Here is a 15,767-nt window from a genome sequence, read left to right as displayed (position 1 = left end):
AGCAGCAAATGTCTCAGTGTTGATGTGAAAGTTACGATTTAAATTTTCAGATATCATATAGCCTATTGTGTATTTACAGTAACAGAAACTATAAAAATAGGCCTATGTGAAGAACGGGATTTAGATATTCCGTGCTAAAACAAATGACTTAATTGTTAAAATGGAACTTATGTAGGCTACTTACAAATGGTTTCTAGAGGACCCAGAGGCTCATTGCCGCCCTCATATAAGCCAGTCGTAGGTCCTTATCCTGAGCAAGATTAATCCAGTCCCTAGAATAATATCTCGACTCCCTCAAATCCATTTTTATATTATCATCCAATCTACGTCTCGGCCTCCCCAAAGGTCTTTTTTCCCTCTGGCCTCCCAACTAACACTCTATATCAGAGGTCTCCAAAAAGCGTATAGTCATTCGTGCTTTCAATGCTGCCCGCCGAACACAGTGTGCTGTAAGGCTAGAAAAGGGGGATAGACTCGTACCTCAACAGATGGAAGCGATAAGTGGGGGATCGCGGCAACGGTCTGCTTATGTTTACAAATAATAACATCAAAAGAATAAGAAATATCATACGTTTGTATATTATATTGACATATATGAAGCTGGAGCCCTGTTATTGACACAAGCCATTGCAAATTCAACCTCTTCTGTTCTATGGTGCCTTTCAGTGCCTGGAAAAGATCTTTTCCATTTGTATTTTGTAATTACATCTAGAAGACATTCTAACACAGTAAAATGTTCATTAACTCCTCGGATGAAAATGGCTAGGTGAGCTTCGTCATTTCTATCTGTGCTTTCGTCCAATGCAAGTGAGTAAGCTACAAACTGGTTAATTGTGGTTTCGACTTCAGGTTCAATTGCATTTACAATTTTGAAATTCCTTCTCTGAACTGTAATTGGAAACAATTTAATTTTCTTAAACTTTGACTTTGTTCTGCACACAGTATTTTAGCAACGTCCTGTATGCACGATTTTATAAATGATGCTTCTGTAAAGGGCTTCATTGATTTCCCTCTTCCCTTTCATCCTTGAATGTACTACGTCCATGATTAGAAGACAATGTGAAACGGTGGAATACTCCGACCAACACAATGGTAATGGCAGTCCGCCACTGCTCTTCGTTTGCGCATATACATTGAGTACAGTACAGGTGGGGATGGAAGAGGCGGAGCGCGCCCATTACGTACTTGCTTCGGTTCCGTTCAGGGGCTTACTCGCGAGTAGGCTTTTGGAGACGTCTGCTCTATATGATTTCTGGATTCTACTATACGTGCTACATGCCCTGGCCATCTCAAACGTTTGGATTTAATGTTCCTAATTATGTTAGGTGAAGAATACAATGCGTGCAATTCTGTGATGTATGACTTTCTGACTTTGTATGACTGAAAAGATAATATTGAAAACGGGAAGATTAAGAAAGAGCAGAGGGGGAAGGAATTGATGAATAAGGAAGAGAGGCACAAGAATCGAAGAGAAAAAAGGAAGTGAGATGAAAGAAAGAAAAATAAGATAAATGAAGTTACCTTGATGAGCCGATCGCGAATCTCCCAGCTGAAGATGCCCGGGTTGGCCTTCTTGTAGTCCTCGATGCGCTGCTCCACTTCGGGGGTGGCCACCCTCGGCTTGCTGCCGCCGATCACCCCTGGCCGGATGCTGCCGGTCTCCTGGTATCGGTTCAGAATCTTGGACACGCAGCCGTGCGACACCCGGAGCTGCCGCGAGATGACGCATGGTCGAACTCCGGCGGCTGCCATCTCCACGATCTTGAGGCGGATGTGGTTCGGCAGAGGACGTCCGTTTATGAACACACCGCCCAGCTGGTTCACTCTGCCCTGACCTGCAAGCACGGTTCAATGTCAAATTCAAATTCAAATTTATTTACAATTTACATTTGAAATGAATACATATGAATAGATACCCGAAATGAGCATATACTCGTGATCGGGTACAGTCCAGTAGTCTACATAAATTTTACAGGGTTCAAATAATAATGCTGATGATAGAAATAATAGTAATAATAATAATGATAATAATAATAATAATAATAATAATAATAATAATAATAATAATAGAATAATCGTGACAGAAATGATACAAAGATTGTAATACAAAATAATTCATTAATAATAATGATAATAATAATAATGATAATAATAATAATAATAATAATAATAATAATAATAATAATAGTGATAAAACAAAAATATTTACAATAATAAAATAAATACTAAGACGGATAAAATAAAATATAAAATCACTAGAGAGAGTTAACACATCTTAAATATTAAATAAGCATAAAATAGCCGGAAAAAATGACGAACTCGAAAATCAACAGAAAAGTTCGTTGTATCGCAGACGACAGCAACCGCCGTATTGACATTGTGTTGTGCATTAATGGTAGTAGGGGGAGCTGAAAGTCTACATAACTGCCGTTCTCTTCGAATCTTCTCGTACAATCATGGGAAGTTAATGCTGCAAAAACAAAATGTCTACGAGTCAAACTGTTCATTATTACCAGGATAAATACAAATAATACTGAAATATATTAATCTAGTTTCAGTTATCGATCTCCCCTTTTGTGCAAGAGGTATCATATCAAAATATTTTATGAATGACAGGGAAAATATAAATTTCAAGAACTCTCTAGTGACAAGAGATAGTGTCAAGTACAATCAAGTGTATCTGTGGCGATGATAAGAAATCATTTATTGGAGATATACACTGTTATTAATTAAAAAAAAATGATCTATTTATATTTATTACAATGTTTTATCTTATAGGTTACATGCATCAGATAAATAAGATAAATACAATAAAAATTAGTACCATATAGTGCTAGTAACACTTAAAAATAATAATAATAATAATAATAATAATAATAATAATAATAATAATAATAATAAAATTTATCAAATATCATACAAACATTTTCACTTTATTTTTAAACTTAAGAATGTGTAAATTGCTTAGGTCTGGATTATTTTTCAATACTGAATTGTATAGTCTTGGTCCACAATTCCTACTGTGTCTTAATCCAACTGTAGTGTGGCATTTAGGTTCTGCCAAAAGAGTTGGGACATTTCTTCTGGTGTTATGTATATGTTTTTCAGTTATAAAATTCAATGTGAATGGAGCAAAGTGCAGTAAGTAGTCAAATGAAAATTGTTCTTGTTGAAATTAGAAGTAAGTATGTATCAACGTTGCGTAGAGCCAGATCGCAAATTCGTGGCACCAACATGCGCGAGCTTCTTTCTGAACTTCGGAGTGGGAGGTGCTGTGTGTGCGGGCGACTGCTTACTCATAGAGCGCACTGTTCAAACACCCCCCCCCCCCCAACAAGACTCTTGGGCGACTCCATGTAAGTGGATGCCAATTCTTCTTTCGCGCAGGTGCCACGAGTTTGCGATCGGGCTCTACAAATCATATTCGCTATTATCTATACATTTCGAACTGGCGAATCAAGGTCACGTACAAACGCACAAAATTATACAAACCACGCATGAGTCACTGAACTGAAAACTGTGAACTGAAGCTGTTCCAGCTGACTTTAGTTGAGGAAAATAGTCCAGAATTGGGGTGAGTACACATGGTAAATGTAGTCCATTCCTTGACATTGAGCCGCCAGTTCTAAATGCACAGATAATAGTCTGTTAAGAAACCACGAAGAAATTTCTATTTATTTTTTTTTTCCGTTGTCAGTAATCGTTGTAACAACACGTTATGAGAGGCTTACTGAGTGTTAGACTAGGCTAGTATTACATTACCAAAGTTATTTGACAATGAATATGATAAAATATTTTATCAAAGATCTGTGATAAAAGGTTTTTTCAGTATATTACATTATATACCGGTATATAAAATATTTTATTAAAGATAGCCTAAAATTAAGGAACAAGAATCATCAGTCCCCATTTATAGTTAAATATATTTTTATCATAGATATGAAAAAATGAATGATCAATAGTATTATGTATATTTATTTAGCTTCTATTAGTTCAAAACATTACAATATGCATTGGTGAGAAAGAAACAAAAAAGGAAACACCTATGGGTTAAACCTGGATTGCAAGATATGACAAGAAAAGTATCCATCAGAATTTAGTAAAAGAGCTACAATGCCAGGATTTGAAAAGTTACAAAGGCCTAAATTATTATATTTTGAGAATGGATGAAGATAATTTCTAGTTTGTTCAGACTCGTGCATCCTGTTCAGCAGTTATAGTCTGCTATATTTATATACACTTCTCATCTTCTATTTGTGTTTTTGTTCTAGTAACAGTTCAACGATATTTATGTTCCGACATATTGGTTTCAAGCTGGGCAGATCTTATATAAAAGATAACAACATCCACTGACATGTTTATAAAAGATCTTTATCAATGAGACTCTTATAAAAGAAAACCCATTGGCTACACTGTCATATATTTTACAACATAATTTTTTAGCCACCGGCGTAGCTCAGTCGACTAAGGCGCTTGCCTGCCGATTTGGAGTTGCACTCGGGCGAGTATTCGATTCCCTCTTGGACAAATTACATGGTTGGGTTTTTCCGAGGTTTTCCCTAACGATAATGCGAATGTCAGGTAAACTATGTCGAATCCTCGGCGTCATCTCTCCGAATACCACCTCGCTATTATCAAATTCATCGACGCTAAATAACCATATATATTAATTTGATTAATATAACTTGATATATTATTTTAATTTTTTAATTTGATATATATTTTAGTTGTTTTATATATATATATATATATATATATATATATATGCATCGTTATTGTAATAATATGTAGTGTATCTGATTAATGTTTTAACGGCATGATTCAAAATATTCACTTTTAATATTGTACTTTGTCATAATTTTCTCAAAATTTATATATCATTCGCTATTCTTCGGACATTAAGAAATTTCTGTTTTCTAGAATTCAAGACCCTTGTGATCTGCCAGTGTTATTGTTTTAATGCTTTTGCAAATAAAAAAATAGTATTATTAACCATGCAAATCTGGCTTTCATGTAGAAGCTCCCTGTGAAGCAGGCTTGAATAATTTCGAGGGAAAAATTTTTCCGGGGCCGGGTATCGATCCCGGGACCCTTCGCTTCGCTTAACAGAAAGCCACGATTTAAAGTCACACAGAATTGTGTGCACTCAAAGTTGGGTTTCTGGCGTCTTATCAGCCCATGTGAGTTGTGTGGATATAAAGGGAAGAATTATGACTGTGTCGTGTATAGTTCCTGGGGTAGCTCAGTTGGTAGAGCATTCGTGCTCTAAACTAAGGGTCCCGGGATCGATACCGGCCCCGGAGCAATTTTTCCCTTGAAATTATTCAAATATTATCATCATCTCAGAATTTGAATGGAGGGACAGAATAAATCTGTGCAAAGGCCGAGCTCATAGCCGATCTTAGATATAAATTTCGTACTTTCCTAATTTTAAAATGTTACATCATTAAGGTACTAAACCTTAGGTATATGTGACACTGAGTTCGTTTTATAGTCAAGGCATTTCTTTATTTAATAACAATATTTTAGATTCCAGAAACCGTTTATTGTCGATGGTATGACTACAGTCGTTACGAAATGTGAGTGTTGAGGAGTGGAGACTGGGAGAACTCCTGCCCCACAGGTTTCTTATCTACCACAGTTTCATGGAATTTGAGGTCATATACATTCAGTACGTATGCTGAAACATCCCTGTTGACTGAACAATGAGTGAAGTCTACGAGTATGTTTTATGGAAAACGACTTTCTTATAGTCTCACTTCAAAGTGGAATTTCCTTCAACATTTTCAATTTAGTGCAATTTTGATTTGTGAATGAATGCAGCTACAAGCTGTGGACAAAAAGTGTAAACTTTATATCGCTTTAAAATCGTTGTATAAAGCCATAACTTTATTCCAGAAGCGAAAATAAAACGTTCAGTTGTATTCTTTCCATTAACCATTTCTTACATCTTGCTGATGTATTCTTTCGCAGACCATCTTTGTGGCTATAATGCAGACATTAAGTGTTCTCGTCTTTATCCATTACCATTGCTTAACGTACTCGAGTGTATTCTCCTTGCTGCTTGGCACTAAATGAATTTTGCCCCAAGGTTATACCTAACCCATTCAGTAATATTAATTGCTACGCCTCCACATCATCATGGCCTCCTCATTCATTCACAAAAAAAAAAAGTTCGAGGGTTGGGGAAGGGCGTCGTCATCCATCATCAATAAGACAGCTCGAAGATCATCATCCTGGCAGACACACCGCCCACAATAAAAAAAAAGACTGACAAATTACTGACGATTGAACATGAGCTTCTGTGCTGATTACTCAATCTGTTGTTCAGTTGTTTGGTTGTTGCTGAAGCGCATCAAATGTGAGGCCCCTTCTATCCCATTCTCCAAGCCACGTTCCCATTCATTAGACTGGAAAGGTTGACTTAAGACAAAAAGGGGTTTGTGGAACTTCCCCCGTAACAAACTTGTGTGTAATTTCATTAACTAAGCCGCATTTAGGGACCGCTGAGTTATGTCTCCCTTCCCATTTTTCTACCTACTCACCAGTGTAACGAAAAGAATTGCCTCCGAAAACGATGTCCTCGACTTCTGAGTGCGATGGATGGCAAGAGGGTTCCCTGTCTTAGAAATCGCTGCAGATCAATTCTGCTGGGTGTAAAGATTCCTTTGAACCAATAAATCAATTTATGAAAGCTGTATTTGAAATACGATTATTACTTGAGTGTATACGCTCAGATGCTCTATAGAAAATTAATTTGACTCACACTTCGCGCACAGTTTGAAAAATTAATTGATAATTTCTATAATACCTCAGACTACTCATGGAATTGGCTTATTCAAAATCACTTCAGAATTTTCACGTAATTCATTTAAATTGATTAATCGAGAATGTCCTATGACTTTTCATATTTCTCTTAAATACGTAATTAGAGTGAATCGGGGGAGATGACTATCAGGGGAAGATGCTTCTTTCTTTGTAGTTTCACATTCTTCCAAGAGAGAACGCCACGCGCATGTCTTCATGATCACTGAGACAGTTGAATATCTGTAGAGTGGCAGCTAACTCATTTTGCCACGTGTTCTTGTTGTGAAAAGAAGAAAAACAAGAAAACAGCTCATTTTTCTGCTATAAAATAATTACAGAGGTATGTTAAAATTTTAATACATCCTTGAATTCGTAATAACTGTCAAACCTTTGTAATGGATTTTGTAGTAAAAGTTCTAAAGTTTGTTTTGTTGACAACCAACGACCTTGTTCCGCCATTTTAGATTGCGTCACAGCACTAGGCATCTTACTCGGATACTTGGGGAAGTTGCTCACTTTCTTTCGGGGTAAGATGGCAACTTGTTGCAAGAATTTTATTGCAGCGAATGCGTAAACATTACGTAAGTTCCTCTGATAGAGGTAAGTGGATTGAGGACAGTTTTCAACTTGCGATGGAACATGTTAGAACAGGGAGTATGAATTGTTTTAGAGCATCGCAAGCATGGGGGATTTCTTACCGTATCCCTTCTTTGTGTGCAAAGAAGTGATTTCACGAGTCTTGCACAAGGCAATAAAATCTGTGCAATGACTGTTTTGCTAAGTAGTTTATAAACGAATGAGAAAGTACCCAGGAGCTTCAGATTAAGTCATTTTTGTTATGTACATGCATGAAACTAAGTACAGGTAAAATACATATATCAGTAAATGTGTTAATTACATTTGCCATCTTACCTGACTATAGGGGAAAGATGCCTACAGTGCAAGCAAGAAGAAAACCTGTATCTATAAACAAGGTAATTAATGTTTTCTGTTTTGTACCAAAAATATATTTTCAAAATACCTTGCAGACTTTGATATTTCAATATGAAATTCAAAACTAAATGAACAGTATCTTAAATTATCAATCAAAGAAAAAGTGAGGCATCTTCCCCCGATCCATTCTACTTCACTAGACAATTCCTATAATCTCTCATGCAATTCACGGAGTTGCTTAATTGAGTCGTCTACATAAAAAAACCCCTAAATGCAATTTTTGCACATTTTCATGTTTTATATGCCTACTATTTGAATCTGTGTAATGAATTCTAACAAAGGTATAATATTGAAGTTGAAAGCCAACCCAATCGGGCTGAAATACAGCGATGAAAGTTGGGTTTAATTTCAAAATTCCCTATAGAACGTAAAACTTACTAAAATTGTTAGATTCAAAATTCTCTATCAGCATAAGAGCCAATCGGTAGTGACAATGCGGCCACGTGCCAATATGGGGTCATGCATTCTGTTGTAGCTTAAATACGGCCCTGTTGTGAAAACATAGTTGCAAATCACAATAAAACATGAGCGAATTTAGTGCACATTCTTCTCTTGTCCCACCGGATAGATCCAGAAAGCGACAGAGACAAACAAGAAGCTGGAAAAGAAACGGAATGCGCCAAGAAAGGTAATTAAATTTAGCCTTTTAACACAGCTCCCAAGTTTATTTAAGTACGTTTTTTATGTATTATTATTGCAGTCAAGATCGATAGGTAATTATTTGGGATTTTAATTGTTACAGGTATTCTCCCACAGTTTCCAAATTAAGCACAAGACGAAAATATTTCGATGTACAACATTACGAATGATTGATATAATGAAGTTCCATAAGATTTTATCAATCTAAAGACAAAATACAACAGGATAATTTTATTCTAGAACATTGCAAGTGTTCTACAGTAAAGACTACTAGTGTACAAAACTCAAAGAAAGGATTAACATTTAAATACAAATTCGTTGTTCGTGGTTCCGTAATTCCTGTATGTCGAAATTTCTTTCCTGGTAGGTTTGAGGATGTTTAAAATCATGTGTGTACCTTTAGACCTATTTGATTAGAAGAATGCAACCCAGACACGTTTCAAAGCTACAGCCAATTGGCATTTCAAATTTCAAGGCTGTAAACTTTTTTTTTTATATACAGAACTAAAACTCATGTTAATATCATAAAAAATGAAAAAAAAATTAACTCTGAGACTGTTTATAACGATTGTGCTTGTGAAGGAGTTCAAGAAACGTGTAAATTTTGTGTTTTCAACCGTACAGAAAATTTAGTTTATTTGATAATATGATGACAAAAAGTTGGATTCATTTGTGTTGAAATTTTGTCAATAAACCATATCACTAATTCATTTTTTTTATTTTTCTCACATACATTTCTTTGAATTTAAATCTCCACAATATTCTGAACCTTGAACCACAGTTAAGTTTCAAAACCCCCTATCTCAAAATTTAGGAACAAAACCCACTATGTATGTAATTCACATGCGTATGTAGCTCTTTTGATATATACAATTCAGATTCTTTTTCTAAAACTCATCCTGGCACCTAATAATGTTCATAAACCATATATTCTGGAAACAACCCGATTTTTTCATGGAAATGAAGAGTTCGCGGGAAAAACGATGAATGTCACAGTTTTCATAAGGTTGATGTCATTATCTAATTCAATGGATCACTTCAAAATTTAATGTTGTTCTTATGAAAAATGGTAAAAAGGAGAATTATCACCACGAATATAGTAATCCTTTCCTTTATTTTCTGTAGAAACAGGACTACATCTTGCAGATATAGACTCAATTAGATCATTATCTAATCCTTAACAGAAATGTGACATTCATCGTTTTTCCCGCGAACTCTTCAAATATAAAAAATTGCAATTCCTATAAAATCATATTTGAGGATTATGGAGGGTTTTGAATCTAGACGACTGAATTGAAAATTTATTTCAAATTTACACACAATTTCTTTAGCCATTCTCTAAATATTTTTCCAACTCTGCATTCTGCTTAGTCGTTAAATAGAAAATTCCTTCGAACTATGCATATTATTTGCCAGTACTTAAGTAGAGTCTCGATTATTCGATAATATATATATATATATATATATATATATATATATATATATATATATATATATATATATATATATATATATATATATATTCTGCAGAACCAAGAATTAATCTTTATTATATACTCGATTATTCGAGTTAATGTGGACCAAGACTACCTTGGGTAAGAAAAAACTTGGATAAAACGGATGATCAGTGCAAAATTGTTTTCATTAGAAAATAGATAACCTCTTTATTCACTAGACTAAATAGAATGAACAAGTCGGGTTAATATAAACTCTAGGTGTTTAAAAATATAGTACGTATACACTTGAAAAAAAGCAACTAATGTATAATATTGTACAGTATTTACATAATTTCTTTTTTTTAATTTTTGGATCGGGCTCGGATAACACGGAACCTCGATTAATGGAAATTCGGATAATCGAGACTAGTGTATTTCAATATATCTCCCAAAATCGTACAGCAGAGTTTAGTAACTGAAGTTGAAATCTGATTAGTTTCTAAGTTGTAAATATCTTTAAACTTCACCTACTACTTGTTTACATAGGCCTACCTAACTGAAAATTAGAATCCACATCAAATTACGAACACTATTTGTCGCGTTGCTCATATGAATGTTCTTTATAACTCCTTAAATTGTTTTGCTACTCAATTTAAAATGTATTTTATTTTCGCACTCTAACTAGTAAGTCGATTGAAAACTATTTCAGTCACTTAGTTGAATATTCCTTAAGTGCTACGCACAAATAATCATTAAAATCATCATCGTCATCAATACCATAATCATACACAGATTTGGACCTCTGGCGTCCGTTTCGTCTTAATTGTCTAATAACCCCTTCTCCTCTACCGGCAATGTTTACATCTCCTGTCAGACATTATGGAACGAAGTATAATTTGTTTTATAAAGAAGCACTATGGTATGCTTACCAAAGTAACAATTTCGTTGTAGATACAATTTGTTAATAATCCTTGTGTTATGTGAAATTTTACTCATGAAATCAACATAAAAGAGAATGTTCTTAACAAAAAATTATAGGGTTGAGAACCTACCGATGATAGGATTTGGTGACAGAATACGTACAGATTAAAATTTGAAACGAGTCTTCATGGAGTCCACCTGTATGTAGGCAACAATTTCGCATGACTGTCCACAAGTAGCATATACTATATACAGGAGCTCTTGTTTACTGCACATGCAAAGTGTGTTGTAAGCGAAATTTATAAAAGGACATCATGTTATTTTTACTTCAATTTTTATTGTACCTGAGTTTTTTAATGTACTCCACTTCCACCCCCTCTACTAGTAAACTTCCAATCGTCCTCCATACAGAACCAAGGCCGCGTATGCAGTCAAAGTCGCCTTACGGTTACAGTAAACAGTACTGAGTTAGTGAGTATAGTACGTTCCAGAAATATGTTCGCGTTTTCCAGTGACGAAAGAGCTTTCAATATTGAATCATATTTTCGCACAGGTACTGTCGTCCATTTGCCTACGTCGCATCGTATTTTCCCCCACCCGCTTCTGCTCGTCCCTCTGTAACGGCTAGTGGCTGGACTCTTATCTCTTTTCTGAAAACATTAATTATTTCTGTTAGGAATTAGATATCTACATAATATTATATAACTGTTTAAAATAACGTAAATAAAAGGGCCTCGTTAAGTAATTAACTGTCACGTGATTCCCCCCTTTTTACGACCCTGCGACAAAACCACTTGGACGGACAGTAGATAGCATGTCTGAGTAATTTTATCTTTTTGAATCGGGGAGAAGTGAAGATTGAATTTACAGTACATAAGGTACTCTTTTATAGAATAGGCACAGAATTATTTCAACATGAATTACTAGTACGAAGGACGAAACTGCTAATTGGAATTAGATACAATAATCTATAGCGCGATAATATGCACAAAAGAAGTGAAGCCTGTATCGAAATGAACGGCCACCATTTTCAAAAATGTGTTTAAATATCCATATTATGATTATTTTTCAATTTAACTTCTTTCTCTATATTGTATGCTAATGTGCTGTAGGCAGTATGATATATACTGCATAATGAATATGTCCGAATAGATAGCTCAGTTCGTGAGTAAAAACACTTATTGTTAATACAGTACTGCATGTAGATTAAACAAAAACCTAATGAAAATTATCAAACTCAAAATCGCGATATTTCCTACTTTACGGAAATGGATGAACTGCTTTTCTTCCCTCCTATAAATAGTAAAGTGATTTGTTTGTATTTTACGTTAGGACTATAGTGAGGCCGGAAGGAATAGATTAATGGAAATATCCATAACCACATCAGGAATCGAACCCTCGACCTTCCGGCTTACAGCGTTACACCTTCAAACCTTGGTTTTTCTGGACCGACGCATGCGAGGTGCGAGGCCCGCACAAATCCGGACTACACGAGAGATAGTGAGTGGTTTCTATGGCTGCGAGGTGCTAGGTCTGCGTATCTCGCAGTTATAGAAACCACTCACTATCTCTCGTGTAGTCCGGATTTGTGCGGGCCTCGCACCTCGCACCTCGCATGCGTCGGTTCAGAGAAACCAAGATTTAACCGCAAGCTACCGCGCTCCCCCATTAGTCAGCTAGTACCCGTCCACGTGTAACACGTGTCGACAATTCTATTCCCTTCTTCACTCAACACAAATACTGAAAATGCAGTAAAAGCTTATTTGAAAACTCTTCTAATGTAATTTATTCACAACTTAAATTATTGTCATATTTAGCTCACAACTTCACCTTACCTAGCAGTTACATCACGTCTTCTATCGCTATTCATGAACTGAGAATGTTTGGGTTCTAATTTATTAATTCTTCACTAAATTGTATTTTCATCTTGTTTATCTTTGCTTGATTCTAGGTATCGCGCAGATGAAGAAAATATTCATTATTTAATTTTAAAAATATTTACCTAAGTACTTACAACTTACTCACATATTAATTTCAATTGCGTGGTGCACAAGAAACGTTGATTGCCAACTGTAAGTTCTGCCAGGTTCAAAGTGAAAATGCTGGTGCCGCCACTGTTTTCCGGTTGTCTCTTCTGTCAACGAACAGACAGTAACGGGTGGGAATTTCTTGTTTGTTTATTTCGTTGTCTCTTTTGTGCTGAGACTGAAACATCGTGATATTCTCCGTGTCCGTTCTTGTTTCATAAGTTGTACGCAGAATTTAATTTCTTTTAAAACTACTTTAACTTCAAAATCTTTCTTCTTGCTAGTTCCCTTAATATATGAAAACAATTCAATTATTTATCAACTTTATTGCGAAATGATGTTGATAATGATAGTGATGATTATATTGATTATAATTATGATGACGGCGATGGAGACGAAAACAGAGTTGCAATAAAGACTGTGAAACGATGATAACTTCATAAGATATACATATTATGTTTGAGAATGAATGTCAGAATCTAGAAAGAATAGACTTACCTACTACTTACTTACTTACAAATGGCTTTTAAGGAATCCGGAGGTTCATTGCCCCCTCCCCTCAGATAAACCCGCTATTGGTCACTATCATGAGCAAGATTAATCCAGTCCCTATCGTCATATCCCACTTCCCTCAAATATATTTTAATATTACCCTCCTATCTACGTCTCGGTTTCCCCAAAGGAGAAAATATAGACTAATGGAGTTTAGTCGTTTTCGCACTTCACCAGTTGTCTTTAATGTTCTTTCCTCGATGAAACGAAGCACCACTCAGTTGCTTTACTGAAGAATCAGAAAAAGTCCGAAATTTCTCTAACTTTACTAAGCAGTAAGTTTATAGAATAATAATAATAACAATAATAATAATAATGACAGTAGTAATAATAGTAACAATAATAATAATAATAATAATAATAGGCTAATAATAATGACAGTAATAATAATAATAATAATAATAATAATAATAATAATAATAATAATAATAATGTGGATATGGAGAAGGATGGTGCGTGTGAAATGGACAAATAGAATAAGAAATGAAGCTGTGTTGGAAAGAGTGGGTGAAGAAAGATTGATGCTGAAACTGATTAGGAAGAGCAAAAGGAATTGGTCTGGTCACTGACACAGAAGAAACTGACTGCTGAAGAATGCACTGGAAGGAATGGTGAACGAGAGAAGAGTTCGGGGCAGAAGGAGATATCAGATGATAGAAGACATTAAGATATATGGATCATATGAGGAGACAAAGAGGAAGGCAGAAAATAGGAAAGATTGGAAAAAGCAGGGTTTGCAGTGAAAAACCTGCCCTTGGACATAACATTATATAATAATAATCATAATACTAATAATAATAATAATAATAATAATAATAATAATAATAATAATACAGTAAAGTAAAGCGATAGGTTTGAAAGTAAATCCCGAAAAGACAAAGCATATGATTAATTCTCGTGAGCAGAATATTGTACGAAATGGAAATAGGCCTATAAAAATTGGAGATTTATCTTTCGAAGAGGTGGAAAAATTCAAATTCTTGGAACAACAGTGACAAATATAAATGACACTGGGGAGGAAATTAAACGAAGAATGAATATGAGAAATGCTGTTATTATTCGGTTGAGAAGCTCTTGTTATCTAGTCTGCTGTCAAAAAATCTTAAAATTAGAATTTATAAAACACTAATATTACCGGTTGTTCTGTATGGTTGTGAAACTTGGACTCTCACTTTGAAAAAGGAACACAGATTAAGAGTGTTTGAGAATAAGGTTCTTAGGATAATATTTGGGGCTAAGAGGTATGAAGTTACAGGATAATGGAGATAGTTTCACAACGCAGAACTGCTCTCATTGTATTTTTCACCTGACGTAATTAGGAACATTAAATCCAGACGTTTGAGATGGGCAGAGCATGTAGCACGTATGGGCGAATCCAGAAATGTATAAGTATAGAGTGTTAGTAGGGAGACCGGAAAGAATAAGACCTTTTGGGAGACCGAGACGTAGATAGGAGGATAATATAAAAAATGGATTTTAGGGAGTTGGGATATGATAGAGAGTGGATTAATGTTGCACAGGATAGTGACCGATGGCGGGCTTATGTGAGGGCGGCAATGAACCTCCGGGTTCCTTAAAAGCCTAAGTATTATTGAACATTTTCACCCAAGCACCGCGTTAAAGATGAACATTTTAATAGGCCTAATAGTAATAATAATAATAATAATAATAATAATAATAATAATAATAATAATAATAATTTGCGGCTGAGGCATAATGTATCCTTCGAGATATCGAAAAATTCGAGTAACAGAACTTCGAGTTAATTTAGTCTATTCAATAAATTTTACACAGAAATTATATGCGGTGCTGCCGGCAAATTAAAATTATCTGGAAATATCGAAAATTGGAGATAGCTATAGAAGTTCGGCTTATGAAAGTTCTACTGTATTACTATAATGTTACAAGCGATATGAATTTTTTATCCTGTAAATGCGGCTTTAGTAATAAGAATAAGTAATAATCTAGCACACAATTAATTCTGCATTACTGGTTAAAGTTTTGCCGAATATTGTTATGAACTCATTATTAGCAGAACAATTCTCCCTTCAATAAATTTCCGTTGAAATTTCAACGGCCATCAGTCTTGTGAACCTAAACACATTCGTCTTTCTCAGATGGCGTACACAGGACGAATCCGTGGTGTAATGCTTTAATACCTATCTGTAAACAATATGGTGATCCCTTTGCGTCCAATTTAGTTGGAGAGAAGAAAAAATATCGCCTTGCACGTTGAACTTGGCCCAGCATTAGCATAGTCACGAGGTACTCCACGGTTTTCCCATTCACATTGAAATTAATGTGATCAGTCGTCGCTAACAAGTACGGGCCGTAGACAGATTACTGCATTAGTTTCTTCCACGAACGATTTTTTTTCTCTTCCCTCCGCACC

General features: G+C 35.2%; 1 protein-coding gene across 1 annotated transcript in view; it reads right to left on the bottom strand.

The window, feature by feature from the left end:
* LOC138691393 (protein gooseberry-like) overlaps positions 1-15,767 on the bottom strand; it is a 196,192-nt gene that overhangs the window by 167,737 nt on the left and 12,688 nt on the right. The window contains exon 2 of the mRNA XM_069813306.1: positions 1,522-1,835. Coding sequence (XP_069669407.1) covers positions 1,522-1,835 — 314 coding nt within the window. The remainder of the gene's footprint in view (positions 1-1,521; positions 1,836-15,767) is intronic.

Source organism: Periplaneta americana, chromosome 16, assembly GCF_040183065.1.
Source record: "Periplaneta americana isolate PAMFEO1 chromosome 16, P.americana_PAMFEO1_priV1, whole genome shotgun sequence".
Classification (NCBI taxonomy): Eukaryota; Metazoa; Arthropoda; class Insecta; order Blattodea; family Blattidae; genus Periplaneta; species Periplaneta americana.
The sequence above is the reverse complement of the archived record's forward strand: the minus strand, read 5'-3'. Positions and strand labels throughout refer to the sequence as shown.